This window comes from Coregonus clupeaformis, chromosome 31, assembly GCF_020615455.1.
Source record: "Coregonus clupeaformis isolate EN_2021a chromosome 31, ASM2061545v1, whole genome shotgun sequence".
NCBI lineage: Eukaryota > Metazoa > Chordata > Actinopteri > Salmoniformes > Salmonidae > Coregonus > Coregonus clupeaformis.
Genome location: NC_059222.1, coordinates 31,829,268 through 31,854,870, shown reverse-complemented (window position 1 = coordinate 31,854,870; position 25,603 = coordinate 31,829,268). Strand labels below are relative to the sequence as shown.

At 43.2% G+C, this 25,603-nt stretch overlaps 1 protein-coding gene across 2 annotated transcripts; it reads right to left on the bottom strand.

The window, feature by feature from the left end:
• Positions 1–1,889: 1,889 nt before the first annotated feature.
• Positions 1,890–25,603, bottom strand: LOC121547392 (protein mono-ADP-ribosyltransferase PARP9). 2 transcript variants are annotated; one of them, XM_041858651.1, is made up of 8 exons: positions 25,453–25,603; positions 6,548–7,486; positions 6,145–6,372; positions 5,704–5,922; positions 5,381–5,456; positions 4,746–5,224; positions 4,482–4,641; positions 1,890–3,430 (listed from the first exon to the last, which is right to left on the bottom strand). In XM_041858651.1, exons 2-8 carry the CDS (start codon positions 7,445–7,447, stop codon positions 3,138–3,140), a joined length of 2,355 nt encoding a protein of 784 aa, XP_041714585.1. In that variant the 5' UTR covers positions 7,448–7,486; positions 25,453–25,603; the 3' UTR covers positions 1,890–3,137. The 2 variants fall into 2 exon arrangements, with proteins under 2 accessions (XP_041714585.1, XP_041714586.1); XM_041858652.1 differs by having other exon boundaries at positions 7,277–7,486.

Below are 25,603 nucleotides of genomic sequence, written 5' to 3'. Positions count from 1 at the left end.
CAAGGAGGCCTACAAACCTGACTCGGTTACACCAGCTCTGTCAGGAGGAATGGGCCAAAATTCACCCAACTTATTGTGGGAAGCTTGCGGAAGGCTACCTGAAATGTTTGACCCAAGTTAAACAATTTAAAGGCAATGCTACCAAATACTAATTGAGTGTATGTAAACTTCTGACCCACTGGGAATGTGATGAAAGAAATAAAAGCTGAAATAAATCATTCTCTCTACTATTATTCTGACATTTCACATTCTTAAAATAAAGTGGTGATCCTAACTAACCTAAGACAGGGAATGTTTACTAGGATTAAATGTCAGGAATTGTGAAAAACTGAGTTTAAATGTATTTGGCTAAGGTGTATGTAAACTTCCGACTTCAATTGTAGATCTGATCATATTAAGTGTATACATTAAGTGGATTTGAATGTCAAAACCTCTTTTTCATGGAAGCATCAACTTCATTTGAACAGGAAGTGTTTGGCTTTGCCAACCTGTATCACCATTTGCTGTTGCTAGCTGTTGGGTGGAGGAACATGTCATTACCTAGAATAGAGTTCTTGGAATGGCTAACCAGTTATTCTATACTGAACAAAAATATAAACGCAACATGTAAAGTGTTGGTCCTATGTTTCATGAGCTGAAATAAAAGATCCCAGAAATGTTCCATATGCACAAAAAGCTTATTTCTCTCAAATTTTGTGCACAATATTTTTTACATCCCTGTTAGTGAGCATTTCTCCTTTGCCAAGATAATCCATCCACCTGACAGGTGTGACATATCAAGAAGCTGATTAAACAGCATGACCATTAAAAGGCCACTCTAAGTGCAGTTTTGTCACACAACACAATGCCACAGATGTGTCAAGTTTTGAGGGAGCGTGCAATTGGCATGCTGACTGCAGGACTGTCCACCAGAGCTGTTGCCAGAGAACTGAATGTTCATTTCGCTACCATAAGCCGCCTCCAATGTCGTTTTAGAGAATTTGGCAGTGCGTCCAACCGGCCACACAACCGCAGTCCACGTGTAACCACGCCAGCCCAGGACCTCCACATCCAGCTTCTTCACCTGCGAGATCAAATGCTCACCTTCGATGGCCACTGGCACACTGAAGAAGTGTGCTCTTCACGGACTAATCCCAGTTTCAACTGTACCGTGCAGATGGCAGACAGCGTCTATAGCGTCATGTTGGCGAGCGGTTTGCTGATGTCAACATTGTGAACAGAGTGCCCCATGGTGGCGGTGGGTTGTGGGCAGGCATAAGCTACGGACAACGAACACAATTGCATTTTATCAATGGCAATTTGAATGCCCAAAGATACCGTGACGACATCCTAAGGCCCATTGTCGTGCCATCATCCGCTGCCATCACCTCATGTTTCAGCATGATAATGCACGGCCCCATGTCACGAGGATCTGTACACAATTCCTGGAATGTGAAAATGTCCCAGTTCTTCCATGGCCTGCATACTCAGCAGACGTCACCCATTGAGAAAGTTTGGGATGCTCTGGATCGACATGTAGGTCAGCGTGTTCCAGTTCCCGACAATATCCAGCAACTTCGCACAGCCATTGCAGAGGAGTGGGACCACATTCCACAGGCCACAATCAACAGCCTGATCAACTCTACGCGCTGCATGAGGCAAATGGTGGTCACACCAGATACTGACTGGTTTTCTGATCCACCCTTTTTTTTAAGGTATCTGTGACCAACAGATGCATATCTGTATTCCCAGTCATGTGAAATCCATAGATTAGGGCCTAATGAATTTAATTCAATTGACTGATTTCCTTATATGATCTGTAACTCAGTAATATCTTTGAAATTGTTGCATATTGCGTTTATATTTTTGTTCAGTGTACATTCCATGACAAGTGAAAGCAAAGAGTCTGGTTAAAACTCAAATCATATTTTAATTATTGATGTACTAGGTGGAAGTACAGTATCAGAATGTATGCAGTTACAGTATATTTAATTGTTTAGCGCAATTTGGCAAACTACTATTCTGTAGTCCTTCCAAGTCACTAATTGACAGAATGTTGTGAACCATAACCTTTTTACAAACATCTAATAAAATAGTTTATTGCCTTGTTCATTGAAGGCTAGTGTAGAGTTGTTTTTTTATGTAGCAGTATCATCCAGTGTAATAAAAGCGAATCTCTCTACCAAAGCATGTTTACATAAAGTATGATGCTATCACAATATGCACTCATTACATTTTTACATTTTAGTCATTTAGCAGATGCTCTTATCCAGAGCGACTTACAGTTAGTGAGTGCATACATTTTCATACTTCATTATAAAAACAAACAAAGGATTGTCAGTATTATCAATATGAAATGATAACATTTATTCAAACTGCATTCATTTTGTTGGTTATAAACTGAAACCATAGTGCTTTGATACTGAAGCAGAAAATGAAACTAAACCATGAAAAATAAAAAAAACTATATAAAATGTGATGCAAACATGTCAGAATTTCATTTTCCTCCACCCAGACCAAGCTTCTCTATAAATCTGTTCTGCAGAGTGCTGTTCTTTGGTCTGATATGCGTGTTTGGAAACATGCGAGTGCAAGACCAAGTCCAGCTTTAGCGCGTGATTAAGACGGCGGGAAGGATAATTGGTATAGATCAAGAATCAGCCACCAACCTATAAACAAAACTCATCCTCCTAAAACTTGAAAGCATTTTACAGGATAGTACTCATTCCCTTCACTCAACACTCATTCACAGCACCAGCCGGACAAGGGGAAAGAGACTTCTTCAAAAGAAAATCAAAACACATAGATATGGGGACTCTTTTATTCCAACAGCCATTAGGCTGTATAATAGATAGTCTGTTGGTCCCTCGAGTATATAGCATATTACACTTTCACTTTAAATGTGTAGCTATAGCACTTTTAATGAATTCTATTGTGTCGTTTCTGTGTTTTCATGTACCGTCTTTTTAAGCACATGACCAAATGAATATCCCCCTGGTGGGATAATACATTTGATCTGAATTCATTGGTAACCTATATCAAATTCAGTTGTCCTGCATATAGTCTTGAGTAGAGCACAAAGTAAAGTTCAATATGGTTATTTTAAAACAAAATTACTTAATAGCACATATTTTCCCCCATTATCAACTTCATCCTTATTAGAACTTATGGCTTGTTTTTTTGCAGATTATCAGATATTCAGGTAGGGCCTGGTGACCATTGAAGATGACACAGGTGTCTACACCCCCATTCACGCTGTCATACAGAGTAATGGGGTCTCTGCTGTGGGTCTCCGGTGGCACAATAAGACCTGGTGAGCCAAGTGTGGACTTCCCTGTCAGCACCTGCGCCTCAACGAAGTACAGGTACTCCTCGTCAGCCAAGCCTTTCCACTGCCTCTTTGCCCCATCCACGCTGCCACTGAAGTAGATCCCCTCTCCATACTTTTGCTCTATGGATGAAAGTAACACATCAATACTGAAAGTAAAGATGCACTATGCAGATATCGCTCCCCCATTTCCTGGTTGCAAAAATCTCAATAGTTAGCCTAATTTCAGTTTGTGACAAAACAAGCAGAATAGTGTGGAGAATCATTGTACCATCTAAACCGCTGTGAAATATATTTTCCACAACCAAAAAGCTTTTATTTTCAGCTGTTCAAAGCTGGTATACAAAGCTGAAAGTAAGACACAAAAACTAAACTTAAGAATGGGAAGCAGAGAAATAGCGCACATAGAACAGATCTACCACTTCTTAGACTTGCTTTCAAATCTATAATACACATTTCTATGCGAATTTGGTCAGGTCGCCCAAAAAGATTAATATTGCAGCTTTAAAAGTAATACATTAAATTAATTACTTGACAACAACTATTTCCGAGCTATTCTCCAAACACAGTGCTGGCTCCATAAAAATAGAAAACATAGAATTTCATTAGAATGAATAGATTGTAATTCTAAAGAATGTCATTTGTTTTTATTCATTGGTTGCACCTCCGTCACTCGGTCGTGTCATGCCATTTTTATCAAAGTTCTACAGATGCCTCAGCCATAGTTGTGCCCAAAAGTCGGGTCGTGCCCAGTCATTCTGAATGGGGGCTAGTGACTGTTTAGTCTAAATTACACTATAGTGGGCAGGTAATACGATGACATTGCTAAAGTCGGCAAATTATTAGTAGGAAACAACTTTGCCATCATTATGATGTCGTCAAATTTACTTTAGACAGATGGCAATGTTGCCTTTAGTGGGCAAAGTTAGTCAAAAGTTGCTAGCAATGCTAAGGTTAGCTAGCTAAAATTCAGTGCAGTTCCCTCAATCTTAGCTAGCTAAAGTTATACTGCATCTAAAGTCAATCTGCCGACATCACAATGATGACAAAAGGTTGCGCTTTAGACAATCTTCATCAGCTCAAATTGAGAATGCATTAAGCAGAATATGCAGTTGGGCGCAGTGCAATATTGTGACGCAATGTGCAACCCATGAATAGGTGGCTTCTCTCTTACCGTCAGGTGGTGCAAACTCCCTCTGGAAGCCCACTCTGTTGAGCAGATCACAGTATTGCGCTGGCAGGCGCTGGTACATTCGCTGAGAGGTAGACACTTCCAACTGCTTCTTTTTAAGCTCGAAGACCTGCTTCAGGGCGCTGTTCTCCACTTTCTCAACCTGTAACACATTTGCCATAACCATATTTTATTGGTTATCAGGCAGCTAATATCACAGATTGCACCTTTATTGTTAAATTAGTTGTTTCTTGTGTGGACACTCACCCTGACAATTTCAAATCCGGAAAAATTCTGCTGTCTTTCTCTATAGTCAGAACTGTTCTCGCCTACAGGCTTCCTTGAGGAACTGGTGGAAGTTTTCAGGCCCATGTCACTCTCCTCTTCTTTTGCAAAATCCTCTTGGACTTTGCAGCACATGGCTTCCACCTCTAATACAGCAGCTCTGACATCTCTAGAATCCCCCTGGATGTTCACGCCGGCACAACCATCTTTAAAGAACACCTCAATGGAAGCTTCCCACTTGGTCTGAAAGATCAGCAGCTTTTCAAACTCATGCTGACCAAAGTGTTGGATGAAGTTGTTACGAATGGTGAAGACATTCTTGAAGGCAGGGTAGAAAACATCAAAATACCAGTTTTTGGCCTCTCTCAACGCCGCATCAAAGGCACTGCTGAGCATGATATATGGTTGTGCACTTTTCCTTGCATCTCTGGAGTCAAAATGGCCAGTTGTGTTCTCAAATTCTTGCAGACAAGACACAAAATAATAATTTAATCCAAAATACTGCATGCATAGTGCAAAAACTGTACAAGCTGGTGTCATATATGTGTTGTATCAAGAGTTCTGTTAACACACAAATGATAACATACCACTTCTACTTCATTTGACTGGGATCTCACCTTGATCGGAGGCACTGTTGAAGGAGTGAGAATATTGTGTTGCGCCTTGAAGAGATTTCAGTTCATCTTCAAAGGCCTGTGTAAAAGAGCAGAAATATGTGAGCACTGGTAACTAGGCTATATCAGTTCTGGTGTCATAAGACGACAGCAAAGAACTCAAGTCTTTTGGTTTAGAAATACATCATATTCGCAACTCTTCAGTTTAAAAACGGCTAAGTAAGTTAATTTCAAAAGAGTGAAATCGTCAAAGACCTGTGGGACAATTACCGGGCCACTAAGGATTGGTATGAAAGTGACTGATAATACTTTGATCGTACACATACCCTATATGTCTCAGTGTCCGCTGGATATATAACATAATAGATATCCATGTTCATTCCATTGTTTTGCTGGGCAAATTTCCCTGCTGTGTCCATCATAATCTGGGCAACCTCTTGCTTGTTGAAGCCCAGCATACCAGTACCAATGGCTGGGAAGGAGATTGACGACAGCTGTTTGTTTTGTGCCATGCCCAGACACTTTGAGATGATGTCACTAAGATTCTGTCATGAGAAGAATACAGAAAGCTTAGAAATTACTTGTCAAGTTTCTTATTCTATATGTTATACTTATGACTAGAGACATAGTAAAATATAGTTAGATCTTTGATATACTACCCATAACATATTACTAGGAGCAATAAGGCAGGATAACAATTTTATGTTTGATCTCATAACAGTACATTTTAGTGTAGTTGAATACCTTAAAGCCTTATTTGTATTTACCTTTTGAGATGCTTGACTTGTGTGTTTATGTTTGTAAGGACATATCGTGTGATACACAGAAGTGCATAACAAATTGTGTCCAGTGGTCTCAATAACTTCACCATTGTTGCTGAAGCATTTCAATATCTCCTCCTGTATGCCTTTTCCAGCCTTTTCCAGAATTGCTCTGGATATTTCCCCGGATGACAAATCAAGGTTGGAAGAAATTGTGTTCACAATGGCGTCCGTCTGTCAATAAAAGACGAGCAAGATAGAATATCAGTTCATCACAGTTACGCTTTTCATATATTTGGAAATATGTTCCAAATGCTGAAACAGAGCCAAATATGCATATACATTCCTCCATCAATCATGTCTACCATTCAATTCTGATTATTTATAATTCTTATCCTTTTATTTTTACCTCCTGTCTCTCAATGTATCCTTTTTTGAGGATCAGAGTGACATTGTTGATTTTCATCGAAGTTGAAGTTGAGCCTTGACTCACAACTTTACTGTATGATGCCTTAGGTGGCTGCCCCTGAGCCCCCGCTGGTTGACTGTGTGAACCTGATGACCCCAGTATTTGACAGCATGCTCTTTCCATCTCCCTGACCGATAGGTCATCGTGATTGACCAGGCGTACCTCTAAAGGAGCCCCGGAGTAATGGTGATCATGGTACTGTTTCAGGGTTTTAACAATGACGTCTGCACAGAGTGACAGGGGAAAGTTGAACAGACCAGAACTTATGGCTGGAATGGCGACAGACTTCAGATTCTGTTTCTTCATCACCTGCAGAATGTTTTCAACAACCTTTTGGAGTTGTGTTGTGCCATAATCAACAGCGGATTTTGTGGGGTTGAACGACAGCCTTGGACCGACAGCATGAATGATCTTCTTGCATGGAAGGTATCCAGGTGCGGCGATGATGGCATCTCCCGTTAACAACTTTCCATTGTTCTTTATGTACTGGTCACTCTCTCGCTGGATATCTGGGCCACCGGCATCGCTAAGCGCCTTGGCGAGACCTCCCCCATGACTGAGGTGCACATTGGCCGCGTTGACCACAGCATCTACGCCACGGTGAGTGGTAAGGTCGTCCCTCCATACAGACACCCTGAGGCCCTTGGACAGCTGGGTAGAAAACCTCACCTCAGGCAATGGCTTCTTGGGCTGTCCTGCACCTGCACTGGCGGCATCCACACCATGGAGCACGGCAGTACATCCAAACTTGCTTTGCAGGGCGTAAGTCAGAGCTGATCCACATTGGCCCAGGATGCTCACAATCTCCTCCTCCAGAGGGATCGTCACTGACTTGGCCATGGCTCACACAATACAGGGTATCCAATGTTGTTCTGAGGACTGAGGAAAACATTTGAGTGTAAGGTGTCATATGCAATTAAGGCATACGTTACGAGGCAAATGAGCTTCTTATGAACATGACACAACCTTTCATATATTAGTATTTGTAATAGCCTACATTATGTCATCCTGATCACATTGCCTTGCTTTCATTACCAACAAACAATCAAGGTGCATGTTGTTCTAATAACTAAATATGTTTTTATTACTTATTAATTTGACAATTATGAAAACAATACTTTATTCACGTCATAGAGGAACTCTATAGGCTGGGACATCCGATCAAACTGTTTTGCTGGAATAACACTGATCTTGAGGACTAGGCTATAATCAAAACCGAAAGTAAACTGACTTGACTGATCTGGTTAAATACAGGTTAAATAAGTAAATAAAAATATACAATTGTCAATAATATCACTCACAAGCTCAACAATATTGAATTTAATATTACATTCGAGTCAAGCACAAACATTGCAGGGTGTAGATTAGGGTTGAATGGCAGGAACCCGATTACCGAGACTTACCGCCCAAAACCACCACTCCCTTTTCCCGGGATAAATAACTGCGAGAAACTGGTAAATTATTTATATGAACAGCATGGCATGAACTGGAACTGTTAAATGATATGCGATGTCTAAATCTGGCTTCTCTACGGCCTCTGCATGATGAATCAACGCTCAAGGTGGGTACAGACAGCCCGTCTCAGTATGAAGCGCAGTTCACAATACATGTAGACCTATCACCAACATGGTAACTTTTCTTCTTGTGACAGGTAGGTCTACATTTGCTGCAGCATAGCCAATGCTACAGTAATATAAAGAGCGAATGTGCGTCTAACTTACCCATCTCGCTTGTTTTTTTGTGTGTTTTTTTTGTATTTTACCCCAATTTCGATCTTTTCTCATCGCTGCAACTCCCCAACGGGCTCAGGAGGCGAAGGTCGAGTCATGCGTCCTCCGAAATATGACCCGCCAAACCGCACTTCTTAACACCCGCCCGCTTAACCCGGAAGCCAGCCGCACCAATGTGTTGGAGGAAACACAGTTCAACTGACGACCGAATTCAGCCTGCAGGCGCCCGGCCCACCACAAGGAGTAGCTAGATAGCGATGAGCCAAGTAAACCCCCTCCAGCCAAACCCTCACTAACCCGGACGACGCTGGGCCAATTGTGCACCGCCCTATGGGACTCCCAATCACGGGCGGTTGTGACACAGCCTGGGATCGAACCCGGGTCTGTAGTGACGCCTCTAGCACTGCGATGCAGTGCCTTAGACCGCCGTGCCACTCGGGAGGCCTGTCACCTTGTTTTTTAAATTGTAAAGATGTTTTATTTTTTTATTGCAGCTGCATAGTTTTAACACAACCTAACACTCAAATATCGTTACTTTAAATCATCTCTCTCTCTCTCTCTCTCTCTCTCTCAGATTGGTATATAGATGTCCTAGCCTACCTCTTTCAGGTAATAAATGCAATGCAGTATTAGCCTTATATTTAGCTAATTAATGATGGGTTATGCTTACTAAGCTTCTAACTTATTGCCTCAGTCTCTTGCGCAATACGCAAGCACCTGTGCTCTACTGGCCTCTCCTTGGCTCTTGGAGTCCTGTGCAGGAAAAGCTAGACTAGAATAGCTTGCTGGACATTATTTTCTTGAGCATTTCTTATACCAATAGACTATTCAAAGAGGGATGTAAGCTATTTTTTGCTGAATGTTAAATACAGCAGCCAATAGAACTCACAAGTAGTTTGAAAGAAGAGTTAACGCGCAATGGTGGTAGACTATAGCAGCTATTTACTCAGACCCATTACCATTCAATCTTCATGAAGGGAAGTGAAAGCCTTCTGCATCTAGTTCTAGTACTATTATTCAAGGATGTCATTAGAATGATGAAGATAAAGACAACTAAACTTATTTCATTTAACTGTTGAAAGCGAGGAAGGAATGAAGCAACAATAGTAAGAGAAAGAGGAGGTAGGCTAATAACATTAGGGGAAATATTATGAAAGGTATATATGTGTCAGCCTACTAATTATACAAATAGGCCCTATTATATTTCAAAATTAAATTTAAATTTAACTTTGCAGGCTGCATGTGCTGCAACAGAATGGTGGTATGAACTATGTGCGTAATTCCAGTCCATATAATACAGTATAATACAGTACAGTAATACAGTTCACACTCAAAAAGATTAGCCTACTGGAGCTAGTTTCATTTATTTACTCAAGAGAGCATTTAGAGTGCAATCAGAAAGAAAGTATTCAGACACCTTGACTTTTTTCAAAAAAAATTATGTTACAGCCTTATTCTGAAAAACATCCCCACAGCATGGTGCTGCAACCACCATGCTTCACCGTAGGGATGGTGCCAGGTTTCCTCCAGACATGACGCTTGGCATTCTGGCCAGAGTTCAATCTTGGTTTCATCAGACCAGAGAATCTTGTTTCTCATGGTCTGAGAGCCTTTAGGTGCCTTTTGGCAAACTCCAAGAGGGCTGTCGTGCCTTTTACTGAGGAGTTGCTTCCGTCTGGCCACTCTACCATAAAGGCCTGATTGGTGGTGCTGCAAAGATGGTTGTCCGTCTGGAAGGTTCTCCCATCTCCACAGAGGAACTCTGGACGTCTGTCAGAGTGACCATCGGGTTCTTGGTCAACTCCCTGACCAAGGCCCTTCTCCCCCGATTGCTCAGTTTGGCCAGGCGGCCAGTTCTAGGAAGAGTCTTGGTGGTTTCAAACTACTTCCATTTAAGAATAATGGAGGCCACTGTGTTCTTGGGGACCTTCAATGTTGCAGAATGTTTTTGGTACCCTTCCCCAGATCTGTGCCTTCGACACAATCCTGTCTCGGAGCTCTATGGATAATTCCTTCGACCTCATGGCTTGGTTTTTGCTCTGACATGTACGGTCAACTGTAAGACCTTATATAGACAGGTGTGTGCCTTTCCAAATCATGTCCAATCAATTTAATTTACCACAGGTGGACTCCAATCAAGTTGTAGAAACATCTCAAGGATGACCAATGGAAACAGGATGCACCTGAGCTCAATTTCAAGTCTTTCGAATACTTATGTAAATAAGTTTTGTTTTTTAAAATCTTTAATACATTTTTAAAAAATTTGTACAAACCTGTTGTCGCTTTGTCATGATGGGGTAATGTGTGTAAATTGATGAGGAAAAACAATTATTTAATCCATTTTAGAATAAGGCTGTAACGTAATGTGGAAAAGGTCAAGGGGTCGGAATACTTTCCGAATGCACTGTAGCTAGCTACATCTATGGGCTTTTTATGTTTTTCTTTCATGTGTAATGTGCAGTAGCCTATATCATATATGTATTGGATAACAGCACAATCGTTTGGGCTTGGGCTCATTAAATGTCGTTAATTTAGGGCTCATAAAATGTATTCAATATATGGCTCATCAGGCTCAGCTAGCATCAGGTTTGAATTTTCATGCTGATCAAAGCTCTAATAAAATCCAGACAGACAGTATTATATGCTTTATAACGCTTTTGAATGACACTTCCGGTTTTGGCGGGAAATACCAGGTTACCCGGGATAAAAGTGACTTATTCTTCTCGGGATGTGATATTTGTAAAATACCGGGAAAATATTCAACCCTAGTGTAGATTCAATTGAAAGCCCATAACATATGTAACAGTTGTTAAATACACATACACTACCAGTTTATAACTGCTGGTGCAAAAAGAAGTGGGGGTATAGTGTATCCAGTTGTATCCATTAGCAACTGACTGTTCCAACTTTTGAAGCATAGTGGGTCGAACTAGACATTAGAGAGTATTTCGTTACATTGCGCATCGAAAGAGGAAGCGAGACTGTGGATGGTGGTTGGAAGAGCGCGCTCGTTTGAAATGGAAAAGCGCAGTGGTAGCTATTGATAAAGAAGAACATCAAGACGAAGCAGCTGCTTTACAAGTGGGATGCACTGTTGAGCGCTACATCCCGAGGGTTTCATTCTGATTGTACGGAGATTGTGACAGACGGTTAAATGGCGTCCCTTGAGAGGACAAGAACAAAATGTGAGGCGGAATGGAGGGAAAAACGGAGGCAGAGGAGGTCTAAGAGAAAGAGGGAGGAAGAGGGTGAGCTTGAGTCTGTAAAACATTTGTTAAAGAAGAATGGTAGAAAGTGTAAGCAGAGTGAGCTGTACGCCGGATCGAAGACAGGAGGAGAAATGGAAGTGAATAAGGGAGAAGTATCGGAGGTGGTAGGTGTGGTGAAGTTCTCGGAGCCCGAGGCTTGCACCGAGGGTCAGGATAAAGAGGAGTCTGCGGAGTGAAGTGAAGGAGTGACATTTTTGAGAAAAGTGGACCAACCTTTTGGATGATCCATTTGTGGTTTCAGGGTGGGTGAAAACAGAGTTGGGTGCTCTGGTGACCAGAAGTGGTCTTGTAATAATTGTTTGTGGTCCTGCTGGTCAGAGGGAGCAGGTGCTCCACGTTTAACGAATGGGGACAAGAGATATGAATTGTTTTGATCTCAAGAAAAGAACGCCATTGAAAGGAGTGATTACTGGGGTAGCGGTAAATGTGAAAGTTGACCAACTGAAGGGGAAGGTTCCTGGTGTTTGTGATGCTCGTCGTTTGGTGCGACGCAGACAGGGTGGCGTAAGTGGTGAAACAAAGGAGTCGTAGTCTGTTCTTTTGAGTTTTGATGTTGAGTCTTTACCCGACAAAGTGTTGTTAGGATATACAGTGCATTCGGAAAGTATTCAGACCCCTTGACTTTTTCACATTTTGATAAGTTACAGCCTTATTCTAAAATTGATTTCTCCTCATCAATCCACACACAATACCCCATAATGACAAAGCAAAAACAGGTTTTTACAAATTTCTTAAATATAAAAAACAGAAATACCTTATTTCCATAAATATTCAGACCCTTTGTTATGAGACTCGACATTGAGCTCAGGTGCATCCTGTTTCCATTGACCATCCTTGAGATGTTTCTACAACTTGATTGGAGTCCACCTGTGGTAAATTCAATTGATTGGACATGATTTGGAAAGGCACACACCTGTCTATATAAAGCTCCCACAGTTGACAGAGCAAAAACCAAGCCATGAGGTTGAAGGAATTGTCCGTAGAGCTCCGAGAAAGGATTGTGTCAAGGCACAGATCTGGGGAAGGGTACCAAAAAATGTCTGCAGCTTTGAAGGTCTCCAAGAACACAATGGCGTCCATCATTCTTAAATGGAAGAAGTTTAGAACCACCAAGACTCTTCCTAGAGCTGGCCGCCCGGCCACACTGAGCAATAGGGGGAGAAGGGCCTTGGTCAGGGAGGTGACCAAGAACCCGATGGTTACTCTGACAGACGTCCAGAGTTCCTCTGTGGAGATGGGAGAACCTTCCAGACGGACAACCATCTCTGCAGCACTCCACCAATCAGGCCTTTATGGTAGAGTGGCCAGACGGAAGCCACTCCTCAGTAAAAAGCACATGACAGCCCACTTGGAATTTGCCAAAAGGCACATAAAGACTCTCAGACCATGAGAAACAATATTCTCTGGTCTGATGAAACCAAGATTGAACTCTTTGGACTGAATGCCAAGCGTCACGTCTGGAGGAAACCTTGCACCATCCCTACAGTGAAGCATGGTGGTGACAGCATCATGCAGTGGGGATGTTTTTCAGCGGTAGGGACTGGGAGACTAGTCAGGATCGAGGGAAAGATGAACGGAGCAAAGTACAGAGAGATCCTTGATGAAGTCCTGAGCGCTCTGGAGCAGGTTCTCAGACTGGTTTGAAGGTACATCTTCCAACAGGACTATGACCCTAAGCACTCAGCCAAGACAACGCAGGACTGGCTTCGGGACAAGTCTCTGAATGTTCTTGAGTGGCCAAGCCAGAGCCCGGACTTTAACCTGATCAAACGTCTCTGGAGAGACCTGAAATAGTTGCAGCGGAGAGGATGAGGATCTGAGAGGATCTGCAGAGAAGAATGGGAGAAACTTCCCAAATACAGGTGTGCAAAGCTTGTAGCATCATACCCAAGAAGACTCGAGGCTGTAATCGCTGCCAAAGGTGCTTCAGCAAAGTACTGAATAAAGGGTCTGAATACTTATGTAAATGCAATATTTCAGTGTTTATTTTTAATACATTTGCAAAAATTTCTAAAAACCTGTCTTGGCTTTGTCATCATGTGGTATTGTGTGAGGATTGATGAGGAAAAAAAACAAACAATTTAATCAATTTTAGAATAAGGCTGTAACGTAACAAAATGTAGAAAAAGTCAAGGGGTCTGAATACTTTCCGAATGCACTGTAAGTTATACTGTACAAGCTTTTGTGCCGAATACATTACGTTGTTACAGGTGTCAAGCTTATGGGCATGTGGCAGCAGTGTGTAGGAGGGAGGTTCTTAGGTGTGAGAAGTGTGCAGAAGGGAATGAGACAAAGGAATGTGTAGCATTGGGGAAAGTAGTGGTATGTGTTGGGGATCAGAAATGTCCAGTGCGAGAGAGGCAGCTTGAGGTTTCCAGGGTTAGAGTAGTGCAGAAGTTGTCATATGCTAAGGCAGTGAAGGAAGTAGAGGAAGATGGGTCAAGGGGGAGGGATCCTGAGAGGAGTGGTGTGAGTAGTAGATCTGTACCAGTACAGAGGGATAGGCCAACATGTGATATATGTTTCAGTAAGATTGGATTTTTAGCAATGGTTATCAACTGTACTGCAGGGATGGAATGTAAGTCGCAGAAAATTGAGGTTGTGGTGGCAGCTGCAGAGGTATTTGGGTGTGCGAGACTTAACGTCAGAGAAGTTACAAGGTGTGTTAAAGTGGTGGTGTCCCATCCTGTCAGGCTGTTGGCCTGAGGTAGGACTAAATAGATTTAAATAGTGGAGTAGGGTGGTGGGTGTAAAAATATATACAGTACCAGTTAAAAGTTTGGACACACCTACTCATTCAAGGGTTTTTCTTTATTTTTTACTCTTTTCTACATTGTAGAATAATAGTGAAGACATCACAACTATGAAATAACACTTTTTCTTTTTTAAACAAATCTAAATATATTTTAGATTTTAGATTCTTCAAAGTAGACACCCTTTGTGCTCCCCTCTCAGCTTTGCACACTCTTGGCATTCTCTCAACATTTTACATTTACATTTTAGTCATTTAGCAGACGCTCTTATCCAGAGCGACTTACAGGAGCAATTAGGGTTAAGTGCCTTGTTAAGTGCCTTGCTTAAGGGCACGGACAGATTTTTCACCTAGTCGGCTCGGGGATTAGAACCAGCGACCTTTCGGTTACTGGCACAACTCACCAGCTTCATGAGGTAGTCAGTCACCTGGAATGCTTTTCCAACAGTCTTGAAGGAGTTCCCACAAATGCTGAGCACTTGTTGGCTGCTTTTCCTTCACTCTGCGGTCCAACTCATCCCAAACCATCTCAATTTGGTTGAGGTTGGGTGATTGTGGAGGCCAGGTCATCTGATGCACCACTCCATCACACTCCTTATTGGTCAAATAGCCCTTACATAGCCTGGAGGTGTGTTTTGGGTCATTGTCCTGTTGAAAAACGAATTATAGTCCCACTAAGCGCAAACCAGATGGGATGGCGTATCGCTGCAGAATGCTGTGTTAGCCATGCTGGTTAAGTGTGCCTTGAATTCTAAATAAATCACAGACAGTGTCACCAGCAAAGCACTCCCACACCATCACACCTCCTCCTCCATGCTTCACGGTGGGAACCACACATGCGGAGATCATCCGTTCACCTACTCTGCGTCTCACAAAGACACAGCGGTTGGAAACAAAAATCTCACATATGGACTCATTAGACCAAAGGACAGATTTCCACTGGTCTAATGTCCATTGCTCGTGTTTTTTGGCCCAAGCAAGTCTCTTCTTATTGGTGTCCTTTAGTAGTGGTTTCTTTGCAGCAATTTGACCATGAAGGCCTGATTCACGCAGTCCCCTCTGAACAGTTGATGTTGAGATGTGTCTGTTACTTGAACTCTGTGAAGTGTTTATTTGGGCTGCAATCTGAGGTGCAGTTAATTGCCCATTTCTGAGGCTGGTAACTCTAATGAACTTATCCTATTCAGCAGAGGTAACTCTGGGTCTTCCATTCCTGTGGCAGTCCTCAGCCAGTTTCATCATAGCACTTGATGGTTTCTTGAAATGTTCCGTATTGATTGACCTTCATGTCTTAAAGTAATGATGGACTGTCGTTTCTCTTTGCTTATTTGAGCTGTTCTTGCCATAATATGGACTTGGTCTTTTACCAAATAGGGCTATCTTCTGTATACCAAACCTACCTTGTCACAACACAACTAATTGGCTCAAACGCATTAAGGAAAGAAATTCCACAAATTAACAAGGCAAACCTGTTAATTGAAGTGCATTCCAGGTGACTTCCTCATGAAGCTGGTTGAGAGGATGCCAAGAGTGTGCAAAGCTGTCATCAAGGCAAAGGGTGGCAATTTGAAGAATCTCAAATATATTTTGATTTGTTTACTACATGATTCAAATGTGATATTTATGTCTTCACTATTATTCTACAATATTGAAAATAGTACAAATAAAGACAAACCCTGGAATACGTAGGTGTGTCCAAACTTTTGACTGGCACTGTATAATTTAGTGAGTGTAGGGTTAGATGGTAGGGTATTTGTTGATTTTATTACATGTTTTCAAGAAAAGTATAAGGGAGTTGTACTCCAGTCTAGTAGGTGGCGGTAATGCAACATTTATTGTATGACAACCGCCGTTAAACCTCATCCAAGAAGATGTTCCAACTTTACCACAGTGCCAGTTTACTTTCTATGATGTCGGAAAGTGCGCACTCAAGCGTTTCACTCGCACGTGTGTCTGCAATGCTCTGTCATTTCCTGGTTGCTAAAATTATACACTGTTCGCTCAATTTCAGTTCATGTGAGAAAACAAGCACTAAATTGTGCAGGGAATCACCATCTAAATCGCTGTGAAATATATTTTCAATAAACAAAAATATCGTTTTTATAGTTGTTTGAAGCTAGTGGACCAAAACCTAAAGAAAAAGGCTCAAGCGCGAGTCTTTGCCATGTTACAGGAAATGGGATGCGGGGGAGGGGGAGATTTGTTTGGAACACAGTTAGTGCTGTTTCAATTCACCTAGCTTCCACATAGGGGTGAAATTCTGAGAAATTCTATGGCTGTGTTCGTAATTTCACTCTGGAATGCCAGAGTGCGCTCTTAGCATTCATAAATTCAAAGCTTTGTCAGATTGTCCGTTTGTAAATTCAGAGCGTTTCGATCTCTGAGTGTTCAAACCTTTTGGCTGACCTCACAACGGCAGTCAAGCACCCAAGCTAACTGGCTAAAGTTGGCTAGCTTGCTAGCTACTTCCAGACGCTAAAAAGAGAACACCGCACTCCGACCATTTTAAATCAAATCAAATTTTATTTGCCACATGCGCCAAATACAACAGGTGTAGACCTTACAGTGAAATGCTTACTTACAAGCCCTTAACCAACAATGCAGTTTAAAGAAAAATAAGTGTTAAGTAAAATATAGTTAAAGTAAAAAAATTTAAATAATTAAAGAGCAGCAGTAAAATAAAATAACAGGGGGTACCGGTACAGAGTCAATGTGCTGGGGCACAGGTTAGTCGAAGGTAATTGAGGTACTATGTACATGTTGGTAGTGTTAAAGTGACTATGCATAGATAATAAACAGAGAGTAGCAGCATCGTAAAAGAGGGGGTGGGGTGGGGGGACAATGCAAATAGTCCTGGTAGCCATGACTAGCTGTTCAGGAGTCTTGGGGGTAGAAGCTGTTTAGAAGCCTTTTGGACCTAGACTTGGCACTCCGGTACCGCTTGCCGTGCGGTAGCAGAGAGAACAGTCTATGACTAGGGTGGCTGGAGCGTTTTACTATTTTTAGGGCCTTCCTCTGACACCGCCTGGTATAGATGTCCTGGATGGCAAGAAGCTTGGCCCCAGAGATGTACTGGGCCGTATACACTACCCTCTGTAGTGCCTTGCGGTCGGAGGCAAAGCAGTTGCCATACCAGGCAGTGATGCAACCAGTCAGGATGCACTCAATGGTGCAACTGTAGAACTTTTTGAGGATCTGAGGACCCATGCCAAATCTTTTCAGTCTCCTGAGGGGGAATAGGCTTTGTCGTGCCCTCTTCACGACTGTCTTGGTGTGTTTGGACCATGATAGTTTGTTGGTGATGTGGACACCAAGGAACTTGAAGCTCTCAACCTGTTCCACTACAGCCCCGTCAATGAGAATGGGGGCATGCTCAGTCCTCTTTTTTTCCCTGTTGTCCACAATCATCTCCTTTGTCTTGATCAAGTTGAGGGAGAGGTTGTTATCCTGGCACTACACGGCCAGGTCTCTGACCTCCTCCCTATATGCCGTCTCATCGTTGTCGGTGATCAGGCCTACCACTGTTGTGTCGTCGGCAAACTTAATGATGGTGTTGGAGTCGTGCCTGGCCATGCAGTCATGGGTGAACAGGAGGGGACTGAGCACGCACCCGAGGGGCCCCCGTGTTGAGGATCAGCTTGGCAGATGTGTTGTACCCTTACCACCTGGGGGGCGGCCCGTCAGGAAGTCCAGGATCCAGTTGCAGAGGGAGTTGTTTAGTCCCAGGGTGATGAGCTTTGAGGGCAATATGGTGTTGAACACTGAGCTGTAGTCAATGAATAGAATTCTCAAGTAGGTGTTCCACTTGTCCAGGTGGGGGAGGGTACTGTGGCGTGCAATAGAGATTGCGTCATATGTGGATCTGTTGGGGCAGTATGCAAATTGGAGTGGGTCTAGGGTTTCTGGGATAATGGTGTTGATGTGAGCCATGACCAGCCTTTCAAAGCACTTCATGGCTACAGACGTGAGTGCTACGGGTCGGTAGTCATTTAGGTAGGTTATCTTAGTGTTCTTGGGCACAGGGACTATGGTGGTCTGTTTGAAATATGTTGGTATTACAGACTCAGTCAGGGACATGTTGAAAACGTCAGTGAAGACACTTGCCAGTTGGTCAGCGCATGCTCGGAGTATGCGTCGTGGTAATCCGTCTGGACCTGCGGCCTTGTGAATATTGATCTGCTTAAAAGTCTTACTCACATCCGTTACGGAGAGCGTGATCACATAGTCATCCAGAACAGCTGATGCTCTCATGCATGCTTCAGTGTTGCTTGCCTCGAAGCGAGCATAGAAGTGCTTTAGCTCATCTGGTAGGCTCGTGTCACTGGGCAGCTCGCGGCTGTGCTTCCCTTTGTAGTCTGTAATAGTTTGCAAGGCCTACCACATCCGATGAGCGTCGGAGCCGGTGTAGTACGCCCTAGCAGAACTGGTTAGGCTGTTTTCATGTTATCTAGAGCGTTGGTGACTGTACCTGTGCTGCAGGCAATTTAATTACATTTACTGACATTGTCATATTCAATGGGTGTTGCCAGTTCGTAAATTCCTCAGTTATTCTGTGCTCTGGCACACTCAATGAGAGCGCCTGAAATCGGAGTAGATAGCCAGAGTGAATTTACAAACGCACACTGTGTAGCACCTTTAAACAGACTTTCCAAATGTGGGTCTGTTGTAGACCCACTTCCTCTCTGCATACACCTCATGTCAAAATAAAAATCCTGCACGTGCGCCATAAATGGACAAAAAAATGAATAATTTGTGGGGGACTTATTTTGAAATGAGGTAAGCAGAGAGGAAGTGGATTTACAACCGACCCATGTTTGGAAAGTCTTTAATAATACAATCCTTTAGATATTTTGTCTCAAATTCCCACCTCATAATGACCAACCGTCCTGCCCACCGGCACAGTAAATTGAGATTGAATTCTATTTAACTTCTGGCTTCCCACGGACTGTTTTTGATCAAGCCAATACAATTGAAAGCAATGCTAGTGTATGTAAATACACCTGCGTTGCTAAAAGCACCTAGCTAATTTTCGGACACCCCCTAACTTCGGACACTCTCTAGCGGTTGGAAGACTAAATCACCTTGAGCTCAACATTTAAACGGACTGGAAAATAACGGTACGTTTTGCGACTAAAGACACCCTTCTAGCTAGCTGACCACCGATTTTCAGTGCAATTTATGTAAGTTAAGTTAGGTTTTGAGAGTTTTCAAAAAAGTTAGACATGTACACATTTTGTGGGACACGCTGCATATTGTAAAATTTGACTGCGCGACAGACCACATATAATTTAATATCCAACTTTTTACCTCTGAAATATAGCTAATGGATTTTCTAATGTTGCTAGCTTAGTTGCTAAATGTTGATAGAACTGCTAAGACAGCAAAAAGGAAATAAATTGTAAGCGTTAGAAAATACATATCACGAAAACAGCCAAATGTTGTCAAGCTTTACCGTATCAAAATTGGAGTCCTCTGACGGAGGCGTTTTGCACAATCTGCAAAAATGTATTTGGAACTTTGAACCATTAACTTTTTGACACCTATCACTGTTGGCTATGTTTCATCTTACAACAGCTACATAGAGGCAGTATTTAGTCAAATGTTACAATGTATGCATCACTATGAAACTAATTGGGACAGTAATTTTCATTACAGATAACATCAAACAAAAAACGCGGGTACACTTTCAGTTATTGTGAAAACTTTCATCACCTTTCAATGCCTTAGCTTTGAAATGTAAATGTTTATACATATTCAGATTGAGTTATCTTTCTAAAATGTGTATAGTATGCCAAGTTATTTAGCTACAGTGGGGAGAACAAGTATTTGATACACTGCCGATTTTGCAGGTTTTCCTACTTACAAAGCATGTAGAGGTCTGTCATTTTTATCATAGGTACACTTCAACTGTGAGAGACGGAATCTACAACAAAAATCCAGAAAATCACATTGTATGATTTTTAAGTAATTAATTTGCATTTTATTGCTTGACATAAGTATTTGATACATCAGAAAAGCAGAACTTAATATTTGGTACAGAAACCTTTGTTTGCAATTACAGAGATCATACGTTTCCTGTAGGTCTTGACCAGGTTTGCACACACTGCAGCAGGGATTTTGGCCCACTCCTCCATACAGACCTTCTCCAGATCCTTCAGGTTTCGGGGCTGTCGCTGGGAAACACAGACTTTCAGCTCCCTCGAAAGATGTTCTATTGGGTTCAGGTCTGGAGACTGGCTAGGCCACTACAGGACCTTGAGATGCTTCTTACGGAGCCACTCCTTAGTTGCCCTGGCTGTGTGTTTCGGGTCGTTGTCATGCTGGAAGACCCAGCCACGACCCATCTTCAATGCTCTTACTGAGGGAAGGAGGTTGTTGGCCAAGATCTCACGATACATGGCCCCATCCATCCTCCCCTCAATACGGTGCAGTCGTCCTGTCCCCTTTGCAGAAAAGCATCCCCAAAGAATGATGTTTCCACCTCCATGCTTCACGGTTTGGATGGTGTTCTTGGGGTTGTACTCATCCTTCTTCTTCTCCAAACACGGCGAGTGGAGTTTAGACCAAAAAGCTCTATTTTTGTCTCATCAGACCACATGACCTTCTCCCATTCCTCCTCTGGATCATCCAGATGGTCATTGGCAAACTTCAGACGGGCCTGGACATGCGCTGGCTTGAGCAGGGGGACCTTGCGTGCGCTGCAGGATTTTAATCAATGATGGCGTAGTGTGTTACTAATGGTTTTCTTTGAGACTGTGGTCCCAGCTCTCTTCAGGTCATTGACCAGGTCCTGCCGTGTAGTTCTGGGCTGATCCCTCACCTTCCTCATGATCATTGATGCCCCACGGGGTGAGATTTTGCATGGAGCCCCAGACCGAGGTGCCTTCTCACCAAGCTGCTTGCCTATTGTCCTGTAGCCCATCCCAGCCTTGTGCAGGTCTACAATTTTATCCCTGATGTCCTTACACAGCTCTCTGGTCTTGGCCATTGTGGAGAGGTTGGAGTCTGTTTGATTGAGTGTGTGGACAGGTGTCTTTTATACAGGTAACGAGTTCAAACAGGTGCAGTTAATACAGGTAATGAGTGGAGAACAGGAGGGCTTCTTAAAGAAAAACTAACAGGTCTGTGAGAGCCGGAATTCTTACTGGTTGGTAGGTGATCAAATACTTATGTCATGCAATAAAATGCAAATTAATTACTTACAAATCATACAATGTGATTTTCTGGATTTTTGTTTTGGATTCTGTCTCTCACAGTTGAAGTGTACCTATGATAAAAATTACAGGCCTCTACATGCTTTGTAAGTAGGAAAACCTGCAAAATCGGCAGTGTATCAAATACTTGTTCTCCCCACTGTACATGCATTTACCACCACAGCATGGAGAAAGTCAAGAGGAAGCAGTGGAGTGAGGTGGACATGTTCCATGCCATGGAGGACTGCGGGGCAGGGATGGCTATCCGCCAGGCTGCAAAGGTTAGGCATCTTTTGTTTTTAGGAGATTACCATGTGTATGTGAATTTTATCTGCTAGTAACAGTTTTCTTTTCTTATCTACCAAGGTGCATGGTGTACCTCGGCAGACCCTGGTGGACAGGCTGAGCGGCCGGGTGACCCATGATTGTCGCAGTGGACCACCCACATTGCTTGCACCAGAGGATGAAAATTTTCTGGTGCAGTACTGTATCTACTGCGCCAGCCATGGGTTCCCCTTCACCAGACAGAGGCTGATGAAATACGCCGACAAAATATGCAGGTATTTGGTGTTCTATGTGTTTATGTATGTAGATTGGTGGACTGACTGTTCTCAATGTGTGTGATGTAAATGTGGATGTGTATGGTGATGCCAAAACAAACATTTTCCTCCTGGATGGACAATTATATATTATTTTCTATTGTAGGTTTCTGCACCCAGGGGAAACAATCCCACCAGAGATTGGTGGGAAATGTTCCGGAGGAGGCACAAGAACCTGAGCATGAGGAGGCCAGACACCCTGGACAGGGGGAGTGCTGAGTGTGCCACACGTCCGACGATGGACACCTTCTTCAGCACTTGGAGGAGAGTGGGTTGAGGGAGAAACCCAGACAAATCTATAACTGCGATGAGTCTGGGTTTCGTAGCGACCAGAGCAGGCACAAAGTGCTGGCTCCCGGGGCGCAAAACACGTGTACCAGCAGGCTCCGGGGACCAAGGAGCACATCACAGTGCTGGCCTGCTTCAACACAGCTGGGGAGGACTTCCCCCCGTTTATCATCTACCCCAAGTGTTTCCCCGGTAGCCACTACACACTGGGAGGCCTCCCCCCAAGCCTTGTATGGACGGTCAAGCAGTGGCTACATTGACCGGACCTGTTCAGGAAGTGGTTTCAGCACTTCATTAAGCATGCAGTGAAAGAACGCCCTCTCCTTCTCCTCTTCGATGGGCACAAGAGCCACATGGACCCGGAGGTGCTCGCGGCGGCACTAAGGGAAGGGGTTATACTTATTTGTCTTACACCACACTGCACCCATGTCCTGCAGCTGCTGGACGTGGCATACTTTGGCCCTTTAAAAAGCAGAGTTCTCCAAGCTAGCTGGAGACCTTAGCCATTTTGACCACTCCTACATAGCCGTCCCGTGTAGCTCAGTTGGTAGAACATGGCGCTTGCAACGCCAGGGTTGTGGGTTCGATTCCCACGGGGGGCCAGTATGAAAAAAAACATGTATGCACTCACTAACTGTAAGTCACTCTGGATAAGAGCGTCTGCTAAATGACTAAAATGTAAATGTAAACAAATCAGAATTTGCCAGAGTATTCCGCTACCTGTACCAGCGATGCAAGGACATGCGCTATGTGGTGGAAGGGTTTAAGAAGTGTGGCCTCTTCCCTTTTGACCCTTCAGCCATCGAAGGGTCCCGTTTAATGCCGTCTCGGTCCCTACCGGGTCCCACCACCGGCTCTCCTGGAACCAGCAGCATTGTGCCGTCCATCAGCACCTCCTCCCCAGTGACCACAGGAGGACCTTCAGCCCCTGCTCCAGTCCCAGCCCCAGCCCCTGCTCCAGTCCCAGCCCTAAATAGAGGGGGGGCTGATTGCGAAGGACCTGGGGCACATCGTTACTGTCCTGAAGTATAGGCTGGACCGATACAGAAGACTCCCTGTGGTCGCGACATGCCTTACCGGGGAGGAATACACGCGCCAGTGGCAGGAGAGGAGTGAGAAGGAGAGGGCAGAGGCAGAGGAGAAAGAGTGTCGGGCAGCCCTCAGAACACAGAGGGCACAGGAGAGGGCTGCCATGGATGAGACCATTGACGCCATCGCCTCTGCTGGACCCCCTGCTGGAACCACTCCTGACAGCTGCATCACCACTGCCAGTGCCTCCCAGTGTGCAACACCTGTAGGAGCCGCCGGAGTCCCCAGCTGCAGAAGAAGGCCACGTGCCTACTCTCCCGGCCACACCATCGTCGGCCCCTCAACCCCACCATTACAAACACCAGCTCCTCCAGGTTTTGTCCACCACCACCACCACGATGCACACCACCCCCTGTCTGTCACCACCAACACGGCCTCCTCTGGACCAACTGCCTCCTCCGTCTCCCCTGGTCACACCACCATTGCAGCCTCGTCTGGTGTCCCTGCCACCTGCAATTTCAATAACGCCACCTCCACAGGTAAACACATGTTAAATTACGAAAAAATGTGAAAAGGGTTTTCATGCAACATGCTCTGTCTAACACTACTTTTTCTCAAACTGCAGCAGAGAAAAGGAAGAGAAAAGCTCCACCGGTCACGTCTGTCACGCCACCCATGGAACCACTCTCAGGTACTTCATAATCTGTTTTTTCTCTCTCTCTCAGTTGTATCAATTACTATTGTTGTTGAAGAACTTCTACATTTTACAAAACCATATTAATCTTTTTTTAAATTTTTAAATTTTTTAATAAAAGAAGACACCACATGCTGTGCTCGCTGTGGGGATCCACCTGCAAGCTCCCCTCAGGAGTGTAGATCTGAGGTGCCATGGGTGTGCTGTGACTTCTGCCAGCACTGGTTCCACTGCAGGTGTGTGCAGTGGGATCTAGAGGTAGCGGTGGAGCTGGATTTTTATTGTGATTTTTGTGACAATATAGGGATGGAGGTCGAGATTTAATTGTTTGTTTGTGTTCATATGAAATTATTTATTTGTACAAAAAAATTAAATGTCTAAAATATAATATATATATTTATTCAACCCATCTTGTGTATTTCTTCCTTTACTTTCCAAGTGCACCTCTGCAACACAAACTCCAACAGTGTTTTTATTGTTTATGTCAATGCACATTAAAGTTTTATTTGATGAAATTATTAATACTCATATTTTAGTATTCAACTGTTATCTACTTTCTCAGAACATAAGATTAATCTGTAAAACAAATTGAGACATTATTTGGTTAAACACTGAATATGTTGGTGAAGAACCATTTTTTAAGAGTCCACAGGAGGGCGCACCGGGCTACGCAATGAAAAGTTGACAGGCAAGTCATTATTTTTTACCTGAAGGCTAGCCAACTATCTAGTAAACACTTCGGGTATGTGGTTGGTGTCTCTTTTTGGAACAAAATTAAACGGATATATTGTAATTGAACAAAATAGTAAGGTGGCCAATAACTGGGGACCGTATGCCGTATTTATTTGCTAAACTGCTTATCAAAAAGCTGATAATAGTAGTATTTCCACTGAAATGTCAAACATGCTAATTACTAACCCGTTTGGTAACATTTTTACGACACCAATAATCACATAACATTGATGGCTTGATCACAAGATAACACTGTTGAAGGAAATGTATTTGTTAAACGCTGTTGAATATGCCGATAATACCGGGTTCCATGCTATAAATTACCCAACATCCTAGCAACAAATAGCCTATCCATGCATCCAAAACACACATTCTCACTAGCCCACTAAATAAACGGGCTAACTTTAAACTAGCTAAATCTAACTCAATCAGTTTCCAAATGACAATATCCCTGCCAACAACTAATGTACATTGTCACAACGTACCTGCTGTACTTTTACAGCAATCGAACCAACCAGCAAAGTTGCAAAGAAATAATGAAGCTACGTAGCCTACTCACCTAAAGTCAGCTAATGTTTATGGATGGATATTTAAAAATGTGGAATTCTATGCGTCGAGCCGTCGTCGACAAAGCTCAAAACTGAAAGAAACTATCAGTAAAATGACATTTAAACACGCCCCGTCTTGGATGCAAAACATACCCTACTATA

What these genes read in the sequence shown, in the direction of transcription:
- LOC121547392 (XM_041858651.1), bottom strand. Translation starts at nt 7,447, where the DNA reads ATGGCCAAGTCAGTGACGATCCCTCTGGAGGAGGAGATTGTGAGCATC. An exon ending in GATACATTGAGAGACAGGAG is followed by an intron (nt 6,373 to 6,547) that starts GTAAAAATAAAA and finishes TTTTATTGACAG; the next exon opens with ACGGACGCCATTGTGAACAC. An exon ending in CAAGTCAAGCATCTCAAAAG is followed by an intron (nt 5,923 to 6,144) that starts GTAAATACAAAT and finishes TTCTCATGACAG; the next exon opens with AATCTTAGTGACATCATCTC.